The following is an 18989-nucleotide window of genomic DNA, read 5'->3' as shown; positions in this document are numbered from 1 at the left end:
TCATTGATTTATATTGACGTTGGAGCGTGATGCAGTATTGCCAGATTGGGTGGATTTTACACACACACACACACACACACACACACACACACACACACACACACACACACACACACACACACACACACACACACACACACACACACACACACACACACACACAGTACAGGGCAATACATTTGACGTTTCAGATTCTTCTGTTCAATTCATTTTACATTTCTGCATTTTTAGCAATGCTTTGCGCTTTTCATTCAGCAGTCACTTTATTTGTTTCCAACCATTTACTCTTTCTTAAATGGTGTGCATGTTTACATTGTTTATTCCATTTAGAGTTTTGAACTTTTGTTCAAATCCCTTCACTTGATTTAAGCCATTTAAAGTTTCTTTATGTCCTAATCTATGTGGCTTTATTAAGAAATATTTTCAACCTCACTTTGTACTACAGCACTCACCGCATTTTCTGCAGGAAATGCATTTTTTCGTTAATTACTTGTTATTACAATTGATGTGTGACGTGTGTGTGTGTGTGCGTGTGCGTGTGTGTGTGTTTCTTGCCCTCTTGGGCGCTTGGACCAGGGGGTGCATAAACACACGTTGTGTTAACCCCTTGGCCTTTGGGCCTGTGATTAAGATATGTACACAAATACAATTGAGTTGAATTGCTTTGAAATAGTGTTCCGTCTGCAACGCACATGAATATCACCACTGCACCACAACTCACGCCTCAATCCATTCCACAAATCCATGAATCCTTCCTCCTGCAATGCACCTTTTGCATAGAGTTGCAATAATCTATAATCTATATCACGTCTGATCAAAGAGCCATTCCAACAGGTGTGGTTTGTTGTCCGTTGTGTGATCGCTCTGATATTGTCAGAGGCAGCATTAATCGGTGCCAGATCAGGCCACTCTGCCTGAATGATGAATCAGGGCTTTTATTTATTGGCCATGGACGGGATCAGAATAGTTGGCACGGTGCTAACAGCAAAGCTAACAACAAAGCGGCGTTCATCACGACGACAAAAGTGCCGTAATCCAGGGGGTTTAATCGAGGTTTATAAAACGACCGTTCTCTCTCTGCTGTAGAGGACACCACTGTTCGACATCGGAGTGCAGGATGAGTAAGGTGAGAGACTTTAATGTGTTTGTTTACACTGGATTTGGCTGTTTTTCTTATTTTAAAAGCGATTAAAAAAAAGTTGTAAACTATTTTTGAAGTAAACCGATTTATTTCTTAACTCTTCCGCTCTGACTGCAGGATGAGTAAGATGAGGGAGACTGTGTGTTTGTTTACATTGGATTTAGCTGTTTATCTCATTTAGAAAGCGATAAAAGAAAGTTTGCATTTATTTAGGCCTATCTTTGTAGCCTACCCTTTTTTTTTTTCTGTTTCGCTCTGGGTGCAGGATGAGTAAGATGAGACTTGAGAGAGTCTTTTAACGCATTGTATAACTCTGGATTCTGCTGTTTTTCTCATTTGAAAAGTGCTAAAAAAAAAAGTTTAAACAATTTTTTGAAGTTAGAAACATCTTTCTAAACTTAGTGCAGGATATACTCGGTATCGGTACCGACACTCAAGTTCAGAAATCGGTATCGGCAAGGAAAATAAAAGATCAGAACACCTCTAGTGTTTGTGGGGGGGACGGGGACCCCCCCCCCCCCCCCCGTTGTTTCCTCACGACCCCCCCTCCCCCCAGATCACGTTCTTCGAGGAGCCGAACTTCCAGGGGCGCTCCTATGAGTGCGAGGCGGACTGCGCGGATGTGCACCCCCACTTCAGCCGCTGCAGCTCTGTGCGGGTGGAGAGTGGCTGCTGGGTGCTGTACGAGAGGCCCAGCTACCAGGGCTACCAGTACGTGCTGACCCGCGGCGACTACCCCGACTACCAGCACTGGATGGGCTACAACGACACCGTGCGCTCCTGCAGGACCTTCTCCTATGTGAGTGTGGTGGGCGGAGGAGCGAGAGCCGGGGATTGCGGGCTAGCAGCGAGCTAAAGGGGCTAATGGTGAGCTAACTGGGCTGATAGAGAGCTAACTGGGATAATGGTGAGCTAACTGGGATGGTAGAGAACTAACTGGGATGATAGAGAGCTAACTGGGCTAATGGTGAGCTAACTGGGCTGATAGAGAGCTAACTGGGCAAATGGTGAGCTAACTGGGATGATAGAGAGCTAACTGGGCTAATGGTGAGCTAACTGGGCTAATGGTGAGCTAACTGGGCTGATAGAGAGCTAACTGGGCTAATGGTGAGCTAACTGGGCTGATAGAGAGCTAACTGGGCTAATGGTGAGCTAACTGGGATGATAGAGAGCTAACTGGGATAATGGTGAGCTAACTGGGCTGATAGAGAGCTAACTGGGCTAATGGTGAGCTACCTGGGCTGATAGAGAGCTAACTGGGCTGATAGAGAGCTAACTGGGCTAATGGTGAGCTAACTGGGCTAATAGAGAGCTAACTGGGCTAATGATGAACTAACTGGGATGATAGAGAGCTAACTGAGATGATAGAGAGCTAACTGGGATGATAGAGAGCTAACTGGGCTAATGGTGAGCTAACTGGTCTAATGGTGAGCTAACTGGGATGATAGAGAGCTAACTGGGATGATAGAGAGCTAACTGGGCTGATAGAGAGCTAACTGGGCTGATAGAGAGCTAACTGGGCTAATGGTGAGCTAACTGGGCTAATAGAGAGCTAACTGGGCTAATGATGAGCTAACTGGGATGATAGAGAGCTAACTGGGATGATAGAGAGCTAACTGGGCTAATGGTGAGCTAACTGGGCTGATAGAGAGCTAACTGGGATAATGGTGAGGTAACTGGGCTGATAGAGAGCTAACTGGGATAATAGAGAACTAACTGGGATGATAGAGAACTAACTGGGATGATAGAGAGCTAACTGGGCTAATGGTGAGCTAACTGGGCTGATAGAGAGCTAACTGGGATAATGGGGAGGTAACTGGGCTGATTGAGAGCTAACTGGGCTAATATAGATCTAATTGGGCTAATAGAGAGCTAACTGGGATGATAGAGAGCTAACTGGGCTGATAGAGAGCTAACTGGGCTAATGGTGAGCTAACTGGGCTGATAGAGAGCTAACTGGGCTAATGGTTAGCTAACTAGGCTAATAGTGAGATAACTTGGTTAAAGCGAGCCCATTGGGTTAAAGTGAGCCAACTGGGCTATCAAAGAGCTAACTGGGCTAAAAGTGAGCTAACTGGGTTAAAGAGCTAACTCTGCTAATAGCGAGCTAACCTGGCTAATGGAGAGGTACCTGGCTAAAAGCGAGCTAACTGGGCTCATAGCCCCACCTAAATGATTGGCTTCACTAAAGCCTCACTCATTTAGGTGGTGCTGTTTCATTTAGGTGGTGCTGTTTCATTTAGGTGGTGCTGTTTCATTTTGGTGGTGCTGTTAGGTGGTGCTGTTAGGTGGTGCTGTTTAATTTAGGTGGTGCTGTTAGGTGGTGCTGTTAGGTGGTGCTGTTTAATTTAGGTGGTGCTGTTAGGTGGTGCTGTTAGGTGGTACTGTTTAATTTAGGTGGTGCTGTTAGGTGGTGCTGTTAGGTGGTGCTGTTAGGTGGTGCTGTTAGGTGGTGCTGTTTCATTTAGGTGATGCTGTTAGGTGGTGCTGTTAGGTGGTGCTGTTTCATTTAGGTGGTGCTGTTAGGTGGTGCTGTTTCATTTAGGTGGTGCTGTTAGGTGGTGCTGTTAGGTGGTTCTGTTGGGTGGTGCTGTTAGGTGGAGCTGTTAGGTGGTGCTGTTAGGTGGAGCTGTTAGGTGGTGCTGTTAGGTGGAGCTGTTAGGTGGTGCTGTTAGGTGGAGCTGTTAGGTGGAGCTGTTAGGTGGTGCTGTTTCATTTAGGTGGTGCAGTTAGGTGGAGCTGTTAGGTGGTGCAGTTAGGTGGTGCTGTTAGGTGGTGCTGTTTCATTTAGGTGGTGCAGTTAGGTTGTGCAGTTAGGTGGTGCAGTTAGGTGGTGCTGTTTCATTTAGGTGGTGCTGTTAGGTGGTGCTGTTTCATTTAGGTGGTGCTGTTAGGTGGTGCTGTTTCATTTAGGTGGTGCTGTTAGGTGGTGCTGTTAGGTGGAGCTGTTAGGTGGTGCTGTTAGGTGGTGATGTTAGGTGGAGCTGTTAGGTGGTGCTGTTAGGTGGAGCTGTTAGGTGGAGCTATTAGGTGGTGCTGTTTCATTTAGGTGGTGCAGTTAGGTGGAGCTGTTAGGTGGTGCAGTTAGGTGGTGCTGTTAGGTGGAGCTGTTAGGTGGAGCTGTTAGGTGGTGCTGTTTCATTTAGGTGGTGCAGTTAGGTGGAGCTGTTAGGTGGTGCTGTTAGGTGGTGCTGTTAGGTGGTGCTGTTAGGTGGTGCTGTTTCATTTAGGTGGTGCTGTTAGGTGGTGCTGTTTCATTTAGGTATTGCTGTTAGGTGGTGCAGTTAGGTGGTGCTGTTAGGTGGTGCTGTTTCATTTAGGTGGTGCTGTTAGGTGGTGCTGTTAGGTGGAGCTGTTAGGTGGTGCTGTTAGGTGGAGCTGTTAGGTGGTGCTGTTAGGTGGAGCTGTTAGGTGGTAACTAGGGATGAGTCGGTCGCGACCGATTCGTTCACAACGAACGAATCCCGAACGTGAACGACAAGAACTGGTTCCCCAAAACAAGAAGAACTGGTTCTTTGATTCTTTTTTTTAACATAAACCAAAAATATGGTCTCGTAAATAAAATATACAAACGAACAGACCTTTGTCTCCCCGCGACTTATATTGATTGAGTCTACAACGTTCTCAAATATTCAGCCAATGAGAGGTAGCAATGGTGTTGCAATGGCACCTGGGTAAACAAATGACAAGGCGGTACCGTCGAATATGTGCGCTTTCTCTGTCTGACGTATCTTGGGTCATACCATTCGACGTGGGGCCACTCATATATCCCCCTACATTTTTTCGAAAATAGACTTGACCTCCATCTGTTTATTGGATAAACGCATTTCCCAATCCCAGGATTCTTTGCTCCATTCTACGTCAATTTAAGACCAAAACAAAGAAATTAAACTGCAATTCGTACTTTTTATTTATGACCATGAAAGTTCTGTAATGCCTGAATAATGAAGAATTATATGTAAAGTAAAATACAATTATAAATGTAAAACCATGAATGAAATATAGAGAGTAAGCAAGTGGTATAAATATTGGTGGGACCTTCGGTTACTATATAGTATATCTTCTCGATTTTCACGGGGGTTAGAGCCTAGAAGTCCGTTAAATTATGATCACGGCCGTCTCGCGGGGGGGGGGGGCAGACACCAAATGACGTAATCTGACATAACGATCGAATCAATCAAACAAACTAATCGTTGTAGTGAACTGAACTGAAAGAACTAGTTCCCGGAAAAGAGTAATTTTGCCCATCCCTAGTGGTAACCAGTGCCGCTGCTAGCTATTTTGGGGCCCTAAGCATAACTCCTTTATGGGCCCCCCCCCCCCCCCCCCCCCCCCTACAAATCTACTTTGTAAACACAGTTCACAGAACAGCCAAAACATACATACAGTACACACAAGTATTGGAATGTCCAAAATCTTTTAAATTAAATAGTTATCCATAAATACAAACTTAAAACCAGAAGTATACAAGTAAGAAAAATTCTATGAAGCAAAGATTTACAAGCAGAAACTATTTGCACAAATATGTACACACTTTACTTTGTAAACAGAGACAGCCTAATTATTATTATTTTTTATTTTTTTTGGGGGCCCCCTCAGGACTTGAGGCCCTACTCGCAGTGCGTAGTGCGCGTTATGGGAGCGGCGGCACTGGTGGTAACCCTCCCACACACACCACAGACACTCCACCACCAGACAACGACACTCTGTGTGTGGGTCTGTGTGTGGGTCTGTGTGTGGGTCTGTGTGTGGTCCTGTGTGTGGGTCTGTGTGTGGGTCTGTGTGTGGTCCTCTGTGTGGGTCTGTGTGTGGGTCTGTGTTTGGTCCTGTGTGTGGGTCTGTGTGTGGTCCTGTGTGTGGGTCTGTGTGTGGGTCTGTGTGTGGGTCTGTGTGTGGGTCTGTGTGTGGGTCTCGAGGTGTGTTCCTCCGCCCCCTACGTCCGCTAACCCCTCCGCCCTCCACCCCGCCCGCAGACCAGCGGAGGGCCCTACCTGATGAAGATCTACGACCGGCCCGACTTCCAGGGCCAGGCCCATGAGCTCAGCGAGGACGTGGACTCGGTGCAGGAGCGGTTCCCGCACCGCGACGTGGCGTCCTGCCGCGTGGTGGAGGGCTACTGGACGCTCTACGAGCACTCCAGCTACCGCGGCCGCCAGTACTTCCTGGGGCCGGGGGAGTACCGCAAAGCCAGCGACTGGGGGGCCGTCTGCAACACGGCCGGCTCCCTCCGCAGGGTCACCGACTTCTAAAGGGATTAGCCGAGTTAGCTCGCTTTTAGCGGAGTTAGCTTGCGACTTTAGCGGAGTTGGCTTGCTTTTAGGCCGAGTTAGTTCGATTTTAGCGGAGTTGGCTCGCTTTCAGGCAGAGCTGGCGTGCTGTTAGCACACTATTAGCTGAGTTAGCGCGCTATTAGAGGAGTTTGCTCGCTATTAGCTGAGTTAAGGCACTATTTTAACCAACTTAGCTTTTTATTATTTGAATAAGCTCGCTATTAGCCGAGTTAGCTAGCTATTGCCCGAGTTAGCTCGCTATTAGCCGAGTTAGCTAGCTATTAGCCGAGTTAGCTACCTATTGCCCGAGATAGCTCGCTATTAGCCGAGTTGGTTGCTATTTCTGCTCTGGAGTTGAGCAGTGAATAAATCGCCTTGTCAAACACTCCTTGGTTCCTTGTTGACTCTTTTGTGTCCGTTGAGTCTTTCCAGACCGTGGTGAAGTTAGTATGATGTTGGATATTCGACAGATATTCGGCCATTAATTTCCTATGGAAAATTGCTTTTTGCTCAATAGCTTCCCAGGTATTGGACCCAGACACCCCAGACCAATGTAGACCTGTCCTACTATGTGGTACTAACAACACACACCTCAATAAAAATTAATATTTTGCACCTCCAATTTTATTTGAATTTTTAAAAAATCCCATTAATTTCCTATGGAAAACGGCTTTTTGCTCAATAGCTTCCGAGTTATGGGACCCAGAGGCCCCAGACCAATGTAGACCTGTCCGAATATGTGGTACTAATAACACACACCTCACTAAAAAAATAATATTTTGCACCTCCAATTTTATTTGAATTTTTAAAAAATCCCATTCATTTCCTATGGAAAACGGCTTTTTGCTCAATGGCTTCCGAGTTATGGGACCCAGAGGCCCCAGACCAATTTAGACCTGTTCTACTATATGGTACTAACAAGTAACAACACACACCTCACTAACAATAAATATTTTGCACCTCCTATTTTATTTGAATTTTTTAAAAATCCCATTCATTTCCTATGGAAAACGGCTTTTTGCTCAATAGCTTCCGAGTTATGGGACCCAGAGGCGCCAGACCAATTTAGACCTGTCCGACTATATGGTACTAACAACACACACCTCACTAAAAATGTATATTTTGTACCTCCTATTTTATTTGAATTTTTTAAAAATCCCATTAATTTCCTATGGAAAACGGCTTTTGCTCAATAGCTTCCGAGTTGTGGGACCCAGAAACCCCAGACCAATGCAGACCAACACAGTCTCACTCTGAGAATAATCAAATACCGACTGTTGGCCAAGGCACTTGAACGTCGGTGGCTGACGGGAAAGGTACCCTTCGGTGTCGTCTGCAGACGGAAAGGGGGTGCTCCAGCTGCCGATTCACTCCTGTATTAACCAGACTACGTCTCTAATAGACGCTGTGAGCATCTTTCCTATTGGATGTTTTTTTTGAGGAATTTAATGGGATTCTTAAAATATTTAAATAAAATAGGAGTTACAAAATATCAATTTTTAGTGAGGTGTGTGTTGTTATTACCACATATTCGGACAGGTCTACATTGGTCTGGGGTGTCTGGGTCCCATAACTCGGAAGGTATTGAGCAAAAAGTAATTTCCCATAGGAAATTAATGGGATTCTTAAAATTTTTAAATAAAATAGGAGGTGCAAAATATTTATTTTTAGTGAGGTGTGTGTTGTTAGTACCATATAGTAGAACAGGTCTAAATTGGTCTGGGGCCTCTGGGTCCATTAACTCGGAAGCTATTGAGCAAAAAGCCGTTTTCCATAGGAAATGAATGGGATTTTTTAAAAATTCAAATAAAATAGGAGGTGTGAAATATTTATTGTTAGTGAGGTGTGTGTTGTTAGTACCATATAGTAGAACAGGTCTAAATTGGTCTGGGGCCTCTGGGTCCCATAACTCGGAAGCTATTGAGCAAAAAGCCGTTTTGCATAGGAAATGAATGGGATTTTTTAAAAATTCAAATAAAATTGGAGGTGCAAAATATTATTTTTTAGTGAGGTGTATGTTATTAGTACCACATATTCGGACAGGTCTACATTGGTCTGGGGCCTCTGGGTCCCATAACTCGGAAGCTATTGAGCAAAAAGCCGTTTTTCATAGGAAATGAATGGGATTTTTAATAAATTCAAATAAAATTGGAGGTGCAAAATATTAATTTTTAGTGAGGTGTGTGTTGTTATTACCACATTGTAGGACAGGTCTACATTGGTCTGGGGCCTCAGGGTCCCATAACTCGGAAGCTATTGAGCAAAAAGCCGATTTCCATAGGAAATTAATGGGATTTTTAAAAAATTCAAATAAAATTGGAGGTGCAAAATATTATTTTTTAGTGAGGTGTGTGTTATTAGTACCACATATTCTGACAGGTCTACATTGGTCTGGGGTGTCTGGGTCCCATAACTCGGAAGCTACACTGAAAAAAATGATTTTATGGTGTAGTAATATTAATTAGGTTAACTGTCACAATTTTTATTTTGTAATTATAAGTATCAGTGAGAACTTGAATTATTCAAGTAAAACTATATATGTCATTCATGTGATATATAAACTGTGTGGGAAGAGTAAGTTTTATTATGTATTTTCACATAATATTCAAAGGTTTCATAGTCATTGCACATGAACCTAGAAATACCAAGTAAGTTTTAATAGTGTCGCCTGTTTTGAATCCGCGCATGCGCCTTGTGACGCGCATACAGGACGCATGCGCTTCGTTGTCCGCCAAAACTCAAGAAGATTACAACGGTGGTCAGGTGTAATGGAGGAATGAGCAGCTAAATTATCTTGAAGGTAAGTCATTCAGGGTTTTTCCTGCATATGTAACGGAGTTAAGATATATTATGATAATATAAAATGTAATATGATCCCATTTGCCATTGTCACACATCACGTATCCCTGTCGATTCATTTTACTATGGTCACTTATCGCAACGTCCCTGTGGACTTGTGTCGTGCACCCCGGGGGTACAGCAGTCGGACCTCACTGTCCCCTTGGTAAGTGCACAAGTTATCATAGATATATATACTGACTAGACATCGCCTGAGCTGCGCTGTTCAGTGGAACATATACGTCAATGCCGCCGCCATCTTTCCGCGGGGTAACCACCCACCTGAATGAATGAACGTCGATGGGACAGAAGTCCTTTCCCAGTCTAAATCACTCTAAAACGCCTTTTTTTTTAAAGGAAATCTTCAATCGGGTCGGTCAAGCGTGTTTGTGCCTTTAATATTGCCTTAAGACAAGGCGTTTTAGAGTGATTTAGACTGAAAAGACCGCTGCCCCATGACATTCATTCAGGTGGGTGGTTCCCGCCGGCAAGATGGCGGCATTGTTAACGCATGCTTAGAAGCCGAATGCAATATCTAGTCACTCAGTATATATATATCTATGTTATGAGCTCCACCATCGTTTTTATTAATTATCTTAATTTTATACAAAACGAGTGGTTTATTTTGTGTTTATGAAACGTATAGCTCCCGAACGGTCGAGCACGTTCCTTTAATGTAAAGTTGACGGTGGTTTTCTTTATTTGTGGCCAGTGCGACACGTGTCGCTAGCTAACCAGCAAACCTCTTTTTATGTTGCACTTGCAGCGAGTAGTGTGTGTTTGTGTGTGTGTGTGTGTGTGTGTGTGTGTTGTCAGATCCGTCAATTCTACCACCCCCTAAATGGCGATGCTAGTGAAACCTGTATCCCGTAACGGTTGTAACAGGTTGGTGAGGAGATTCGCTCAGCCCCTAACTACCTTGTATCAGACGCCTATCCCTCTTACCTCGGTGCCCCACCCCTGGGCATAACCCGTAGCCAGGAATGTGGCAGACCGATCACGTCTGTTATGCTAGCTCTCCTCTGGGATCCGTGCACTTGGTGAATTTGCTGAGATGTTTTAGGAGTTTGGTATGACTAACTCCCGGGATATGTTTGATTTCTTTGTACTAGGTAACCTCTTAGATCCATGATGCCTATACTAGAACAGTTAGTTTGTTCACTGAAGCTCTAACCTACACTCCTCCGTAGCAGGTCCTTGGAATGATTGAAAAGGAATGGTTTGAATATAGTTTTATTTGCAGGATTAATATCTGGGACATTGCAGCAAGCGGTGAAGGCCTTCAAAAAAGCATGTTAAGACATATAATATAGTGACTAATAAAATGCCATCAGTGACACTTCTAAATAAGTGATATGAAATACATCCGGAACACATCTTGGTGGGTTTGTCTACGATAATTTCGATTCCCGATATCTCACCTCTCTACACTACGTCCAACACTCCCCTCAGCTGTGTGAAGAGAAAGACCGTTGTTCCCTTGTCGTCGGCCCCCACACTGATTCAGATTGGGGAGGGTGAGCTGCGCTGGAATGTTGCTCCGATGGCCCCTATCTGATACGGGCCGCTCCGTATCGTCGAGAAGTGAGCAGCGCTGGCGTTCCACGCCGGTGTTGACAGAGGAAAAGAGAGGGAATCCCTATCTCTCCTATAACATAGTGCCTAAATTGGGTTTGTTTATAAAGCTGATTAAGTCTATAATAATTTCGATTCCTGATTCTTACCTCTCTACACTACGCTTCCCCGGTGTCGACGGTAGCTCTATCTCTCCTCGGGCACGTTGGGTCGGTCTCATCAAATGGTCCCACAGCCAGGATATTCTCATCAAATGGTCCCACAGCCAGTAGTCTTCTTTGCCCCGACGGGCTACGACACGCATCTCTGTAGCGTGTTGGAGAGAGGATGTCCTAATTTTTCTAAGTCCGAAAGTACTGAGATCGGATGTTCTAATCTCTCTAAGTCCGAAAGTACGGAGATCGGATGTTCCAAGTTTTCTAAGTCCAAAAGTCGGGAGATCGGATGCTCTAATTTCTCTAAGTCCGAAAGTACGGAGATCGGATGTTCCAAGTTTTCTGAGTTTTCTAAGTTTTCTAAGTCCAAAAGTCCGGAGATCGCAAAGGGCCCAGGGCCGCCCCCCATGGAGCCCCCGTCGGGACGATGTCTCTATCTCTCTGCTTCCTACAGCGCCTTTTATCTAAAACTTTCACTGTCAGCCCCGCCCTCTCTCTTACCCATGCAGCTGGCCATCAGGTCACTCTGACCTGGTATTTTTCCACCGCGCCATGGCAAAGATTCTCTCAGGCACGTCTGCTTCCTACAGCGCCTTTTATCTAAAACTTTCACTATCAGCCCCGCCCTCTCTCTTACCCATGCAGCTGGCCATCAGGTCACTCTGACCTGGTATTTTTCCACCGCGCCATGGCAAAGATTCTCTCAGGCACGTAGGCCTACTCTCAGGCACGTTCTCTCCGGCACGTACGCCTTCAGATTGTTGTTACTTGTTCCAGAAATTATACTAATAAGTAAAATACACCATATAATGATAAACAATACCATAATACAACATATCATAAGTGTAAGATAAACAATACAACAATACAACATATCATAAGTGTAAGATAAACAATACAACATGTCATAAGCGTATGACAACATCATTTCACCCACAAGTGCTGTAATCTTTCTAGGTGCTTTCTTCCATAACCAATCATGTCTAAACAACATGATAAATCTTATAGTGAATAATAGATATTAAAGAAAAAGATAGATATATGATGATACTAAAACAAGAAACACTTTAAAATGAATGATAGATATTAAAGAAAGAGATATGTTTATGATGATATTAAAACAAAGAAACACTTTATAATGAATGATAGATATTAAAGAAAGAGATATATTTATGATGATATTAAAACAAAGAAGCAAAGAAAATGATTGTTATATGATGATACTAAAACATGATATATGATTTTATGATATTTAACTGATACATGCCTAAACCTGATACATGAGTAACACTGACATGAGTAAATCTATTCCTCTTCAGTCCCCGCTGGTAAAACCCCCACCTTTCCCAAGGCCTTGGAAATTTTCCAACAGCCCCCACCTCCCTCTCCCTTATCTGCCCACAGACCTCTCCACCTCCTCCCCGTCTCCTGGACTCTAAGAAATCGACCTTACTTGACAGTGTGTGTGTGTAAACCGGGACTGACTGTATGATTAATCCTTCGCTAGCGGTGAATAAATGGCGGGTTTGCCAAAATGATGAGTTTTCTTAGCATAAATAACACGACAGCAACGACAGAGAGAAGCGGGGAAGGGAGGAGAAAAAAAACGTTTCAAATATCCGCGGTGTCTCGGCTTGGAGAGGCTGCGACCTTCACAGCAGCCTCTGCCAGACCTCACAAAAACCCTGATGCTAATTATTATAAATAAGCTAAAGAGGATGATATCATTGTTGTTAGTTTGCAGTGTACTCTTAGTTTGCCACAAATCTAAAATCTTACTGAGACAGTCTATGCATCTGCAGAGCAAACAGGACAGGAGAGATGTTCTTTCCCACAAAATTTCACTCCGTTTATCATAGTATCATCATTTATCGACACTGTTAAATATGATTTAATATGAAATGTCACATTTCAACTAAAAGAACCACCAGAATGCACCTAGGATATAGGCCACTTGTTGAAATGATGCATTTTCCATCTTTTTGAGTTTTTATAGAGTTATTGATTAGCCTTAAGTATCTGAAATTGAAATTCATTTGTGGGAATTTGAAAAAATAAAAATGATCTATCCAAAATCATTTGCTGTAATAATTTGCTTCCATATGCTTCCTAAGGACCATCACCTTATTTGGAGGCCTTTATTTTTAATTCTCTCCTCTATATTTTGCTCATTTGATATGAAGCCTCATTGTTCTCAATTCTGATTCCGTTTACACTGTTTAAATTTTGATTCTGTATTATTCTTGATACATATGACAGCTCTCTCTCAATGACGTGAATCTAGACCAGCAATGCTCTACTGCTTTTTTGAGGAATAGGACAGAATCACAGCAGCAAAAATGCAGGATTTTCTTGATTTAACATATGTGGAAATGGTTCCGATTTTGTATGAAAGATGTGTAATTTTTTTTAGATCAGAGCGACATGTTAAAATATTTTCACAGCACATATAGACAAACTTGTAAAATGTTTTATTGAGAAAAATATTTTTCAATTAAAAATAAGTGTTGTTAAATGAAACAGTTGCTTCATTCATTTTTTTTAAGTCATTGTTTCAATAAACAAAAACATTTAGAACAAATTTAGGCAATTTAAACTGCAGAAAATTGATGTAAAATGTTGTGTAAGTGACTTAAATATAATCCATAAATAAAAGTTAGAATAAGTATTTAAAAATTACCTTGAAAAGCCATTGATTTCAGTTGAGATTATTCAGTTTCAAGCAGTCAGAGTCTAAGTAAAACTTACAAAGAAGGAAAGAGTAAAATTCAATGACTATATGAATAATCATTAGTAAGTTACCTGAGGTTTGCTAGTAAAATAAACTTATATCTGCAAGTAAAGTTTACTTCATGATCACCCTTGTAGAATTTACTACAATTTCTAAGTGCAAAAGCTTTGCAAAAGTAAATAACGCTTCAAATTTTCTTCAGTGTATTGAGCAAAAAACAATTTCCCATAGGAAATGAATGGGATTCTTAAAATATTTAAATAAAATAGGAGGTGCAAAATATTATTTTTTAGTGAGGTGTGTGTTGTTAGTACCACATAGTAGTACAGGTCTACATTGGTCTGGGGCCTCTGGGTCCCATAACTCGGAAGCTATTGAGCAAAAAGCAGTTTTCCATAGGGAATTAATGGGATTTTTAGAAAATTCAAATAAAATTGGAGGTGCAAAATATTATTTTTTAGTGAGGTGTGTGTCATTAGTACCACATAGTCGGACAGGTCTACATTGGTCTGGGGCCTCTGGGTCCCATCACTCGGAAGCTATTGAGCAAAATGCCGTTTTACATAGGAAATTAATGGGATTTTTTAAAAAATTAAATAAAATCCGGTTTCGGAGTATCTCCGTAAAGACGGAGTCAAGCGAAACCGGGTAGATCTGTGGAAACGCTGTAGTACACATTCCAGGCCCATAAGGGGCGCTGCTTCTGCTACAAAAATAAATATTAAGAAAAGGCGAGCATGCGCATAAAGGGTGAGACTCCGCGGGCTTAACAGTCATTGGCTAGAGGGTCGAGGGGTGGGGCAATGACGTCATGGTTTACGGTTTCAGTCGGTTTCAGGCGTCCACACGAATCCAAAACGAAACCGGGTAGATTTGAAACCACCTCCGAGGTTGGTTTCAGAAGTTTGCGGTTTCGGTCAGCGGATTCGCCGGCTTCGTGTGGACAGAAGGCCGAACCGTACAAGACCTTTGCGGTTTCGCCATGAAATCGGCTTCGTGTGGACGGGGCCTTAGTTGCTGCGGCAACATACGCCGTGGGTCTAACCTGCTCGGGAGGTGGTTAGACCTACTCTGAGGCCCCGTCCACACGAAGCCGAAACGGGCGAAACCGTTACGGTTTCGATCTATCCGGTTTCGAAGTATCTCCGTAAAGACGAAGCCAAGCGAAACCGGATAGATCTGTAGAAACGCTGTAGTAAACATTACAGGCCCATAAGGGGCACTGCTTCTGGTACACAAATCCAGAAGAAGAAGAGGCGAGCATGCGCATAAAGGCTGCCCCCCGAACCACTAGCAACACAAACAAACAGCTCTTCTACGATGGCGAACTAGATTCTCAATAAATAATGGCTTAGCAACCCAACAAGGGACATGATATGCTGCAGAACGATTACAAGCTTGTAGTCTGCCATCATCATTTTTGTTGTGATTTCTGAGACTCCGCGGGCTTAAGAGCCATTGGCTAGGAGGTCGAGGGGTGGGGCGATGACGTCATGGTTTGCGGTTTCAGTCGGTTTCAGGCGTCCACACGAAACCAAAACGAAACCGGATAGATTTGAAACCACCTCCGAGGGTGGTTTCAGAGGTTTGCGGTTTCGGTCAGCGGATTCGCCGGCTTCGTGTGGACGGAAGGCCGAACCGTACAAGACCTTTGCGGTTTCGCCATGAAATCGGCTTCGTGTGGACGGGGCCTGAGTTTGTTGTCTATAAGGCTGAGGGCAGCTCTCCGACAGAAGGATGTGTTAGAAATGGCATGTCCTTTTCTACGAGAGCCTGCGGACGTAGAGGCTGCGATCCTCAGAGGGAATCTCCGTGAGGACGCCGGCTGGATATACTTTCTTTTCCTGATAATATTCTTCACGAGCGCTATCGTTTTTCAGCGCAATCTATCATTTATTTAGACCACCTTCTCTGCCCCCATGTTAACTCTCAAACGCACCGGGGGTAACCCTCGGGTGTTTTTTTGTTACACAGGAGGTGCTGCTGGGTCTGGTGGACCCATTGCATTTTAGGCCTTTTAATTCAACATAATCAAACTTTTTAAAAAATACTCAACCCTTCAACCCAATTGCAAGTAATATAAACAACACATATGTTACATTTTTTCCCTTTACCTTTGTTAAATCAGATTTATGAATAGAGGTGCCACTCGTTTTTGTTTATTTTCGTATTAGCATGTAACAAAATAAGGAAATGCATCATAAAACAGGCATAACTGGGAAATTATCAACATCATTAGAAATTTAAACATACTCAATAACATCTGTCTGAACAACACATTAAAGCCTTTGAAAACGGCCATTATACGTATATCAGTCTATACCACACATGAGGGGCAGAGTCTCACTGTGTGTGTATTGCATATGTATTTTTTGCACTGGTTGCATGTGTAGCAGGATAGAGGTGCTATCCATGTTAGTCACGGTACAAGTACCACTAGTGGCCGTCATGATGTGGGCGGTATAAAAGCAGCCGTCCTCCACCTGCCTCTCCCTCTTTTGCGCTCCTGTCACTTGCGCGTCACTTCCGGGCCAAAAGGTGGTCTGGTCCGATAGGGCGTCTATTTGTTGCTGCTTCAGGGTTTTTGTGCGAGCTGTGGTGTAAACGCTGATGACGGCCGGAGTCCTCTCTCCCTCCCTCCTCCTGTGTGAATGGGATTGTGTGTGTGCCCGTGTGTGTGCCCGTGTTTGGTCGTAAACAGGACCAACTGCAATCAGCTCATTGGGGTCGCTGCTGCTTTGCCAGGCTGATATTGTCTTTCCACGCTACTCCGCTTCACTGTTGCTGCTTTGCCAGGCTGATATTGTCTTTCCACGCTACTCCGCTTCACTGTTGCTGCTTTACCAGGCTGATATTGTCTTTCCACGCTACTCCGCTTCACTGTTGCTGCACGCCGCGTTGTTTACTTCACGTGCTTTGCTGGCTGATATTGCCTTTCCACACTACTCCGCTTCACTGCTGCTGCACGCCGCGTGGTTTACTTCACGTGTTACACCACCGGCCGGCACCTCGTGCCTACTGCCGCCTGTCGCTGCGGCGCACCCCCCTCCCGAGTAGTGCTACCAAGGGTGCTCATCCAGTGTGTCTTTTAACCGGGGTTGCCCCCCCATCCGTGTGTGCATGAGTGTTAATGTGTGTTCTAATTATTTGTATTGTTTGTTTTCTTTTGATTTGATTACTCATTTAGTTTCGCGTTTATCTCAACTATTTTGTGTGTATTGTTTGTTTTCTTTTGATTTGATTACTCATTTAGTTTTGCGTTTATCTCAACTATTTTGTGTGTATTGTTTGTTTTCTTTTGATTTGATTACTCATTTAGTTTTGCGTTTATCTCAACTATTTTGTGCCTATTGTTTGTTTTCCTTTTGGTTGCATGCTGAAGATTTTGAATTGAAAAGGAAAGAAGTTATTTAATAAATTGTATTTTTCTATGACATTTAAACTACGTCTCATGCCTTCTAAACGAGTGGACTTACCTGTGTGCTTTGCACTTTACATCAATTCCCTGAGGTGAAATTCCCAGGGTGGCGTTGTCGGTTCCTTTTTCTTATTTCTTAGTTAGATCTTTTAGTTTATTTTCCTTTCACCTACCACCTTGCCACACTTGGCGTTATCGGCAGGATTACTCTTCGCTGTATTTGGTGCGATCTAAATTTTGTTTTTGTGCGTGCAGATTAGGGCGATCAGAGACAAAGCAGCAGTGGCCCCTCGTGGATCATCGTGAGGGAGTTCTCCCTCACTATAGGTTTGACTTTCGTGGTGCTTTTGCATCATCATAGCTACTAGTAGTGTAGTGAGTTTGTAGTAATCATGGAGGAGGAAACTCAGGAACTTAGAGAGCTGATTGCACAGTTAAAAGCAGATAATGAGCGGTTGCGACAGGGACAGGCTGGCTCAAGTGCTCTACCGTCTACCTCTTCAGCAGTACCTGCTGCCTCTCCTACTTCTGTTCCCTCTGTAGCAGAGAGACTAATTTTTGTGCCTAGAGATAGGAAGTGTACCATCTTTAGGGGAAGGACAGGCGTAGGATTGAGTGAGTGGGTGGAGGAGGTGCAGGCGAGTGTGAGGGCTCGACATCTGTCCCGGTCTGACCAGGCGTTTTTTTTGTTCGACCACCTAGAGGGAGAGGCCAAGGAGGAGATAAAGTATCGCTCTGCCTCTGAGAGGGAGGACCCCGCTAGTATGGGTGCTCAGAGTCGTATGTTGCAGTGCAGCAAGCTTTCTTTTCCAGAGGTCAACAAGAAGGAGAAACTCTTCAGGAGTTCTCCCTCGCGTTGATGAGCCTCATGGGTAAAGTGAAGCGGTGCGCCCCCGCTGACATGCCACACGCCGGGGCCCTTCTGAGAGATCAGTTTGTCGAGCACATCTTGAATAGTTCCTTGCAACGCGAGTTGAAGCAGTTGGTGCGTCGCCAACCTGATAGCACCTTGCTTGAGGTGAGGGGCGATTCGATGGGAGCGTGAGGGTTTGCCTGGTGGTGTGAGAGGTCGCAGCCACTCGGTCCCCTTAGTGTATGGTGTCCAGTATGGTGTTCATGGCGCCCCCCAGGCTATTGCCCCACCTACCGCGGTGTCTGAGATGAGCGAGATGAGGGAGATGTTGAAGCGTCAACAAGAGCAGCTTGATCAGCTTGTGGGAAGCATTGCTCAGCTACAAAACTCCAACCAGTACCGTCGTCCACCACGGCCTGGGCCTCTAATATGCAGGCGTTGTAACCAGCCGGGACACTATGCAAATGAGTGTGATGGCGAGCACATTCCCTCTCGTTCACAGTTTCCCTCACGACCCCCCCTTGAATGCTGATCGACAATCTCGCCCTCATTCCATGTCGGAAAACTAGTGCCCATCGAACCGCAGAGCCACAGTTCGGATGGGGCCGCCACTGGCTCTCAAGCTGTTTCACATAACATGGATGCGTCTGGATTGATTTCGTCTTGCCCCCATTTGGATGTCGATATGGGCGGCATGAAGGTCCCTTGTCTGGTGGACACCGGCTCCATGGTGTCTACCATTTCTGAGAGCTTCTTTCGCCAACATCTTGAACCTTGGGGCCAGGAGCGCCTCCGTTCTTGTCATTGGTTGGAGCTCAGAGCTGCCAACGGTCTGACTATTCCTTACCTCGGATATTTGGAACTTGACGTGAAACTTTGTGGCAAATTGATGCCGCAATGCGGTGTTTTGGTGGTTAGGGACCCGCCTGGTGGCATGCCTTCTCGAGTGCCTGGTATCCTGGGGATGAACGTGATTCGTAAGTGCTACCAGGACCTTTTTGGCCAACA

General features: G+C 44.4%; 1 protein-coding gene across 1 annotated transcript; it reads left to right on the top strand.

The window, feature by feature from the left end:
- Positions 1–722: 722 nt before the first annotated feature.
- Positions 723–6799, top strand: LOC115547854 (gamma-crystallin M2). The gene is made up of 3 exons (XM_030362337.1): positions 723–1126; positions 1698–1940; positions 6115–6799. Exons 1-3 carry the CDS (start codon positions 1118–1120, stop codon positions 6388–6390), a joined length of 528 nt encoding a protein of 175 aa, XP_030218197.1. The 5' UTR covers positions 723–1117; the 3' UTR covers positions 6391–6799.
- The last annotated feature ends 12190 nt before the right edge of the window (positions 6800–18989 follow it).

This window comes from Gadus morhua, chromosome 7 (genome assembly GCF_902167405.1).
Source record: "Gadus morhua chromosome 7, gadMor3.0, whole genome shotgun sequence".
NCBI classification, from domain to species: Eukaryota; Metazoa; Chordata; class Actinopteri; order Gadiformes; family Gadidae; genus Gadus; species Gadus morhua.
The sequence above is the reverse complement of the archived record's forward strand: the minus strand, read 5'-3'. Positions and strand labels throughout refer to the sequence as shown.

Coding starts and splice junctions, on each gene's coding strand:
- LOC115547854 (XM_030362337.1), top strand. Junction 1,941..6,114: donor CCTGCAGGACCTTCTCCTAT/GTGAGTGTGGTG, acceptor CCCCGCCCGCAG/ACCAGCGGAGGGCCCTACCT.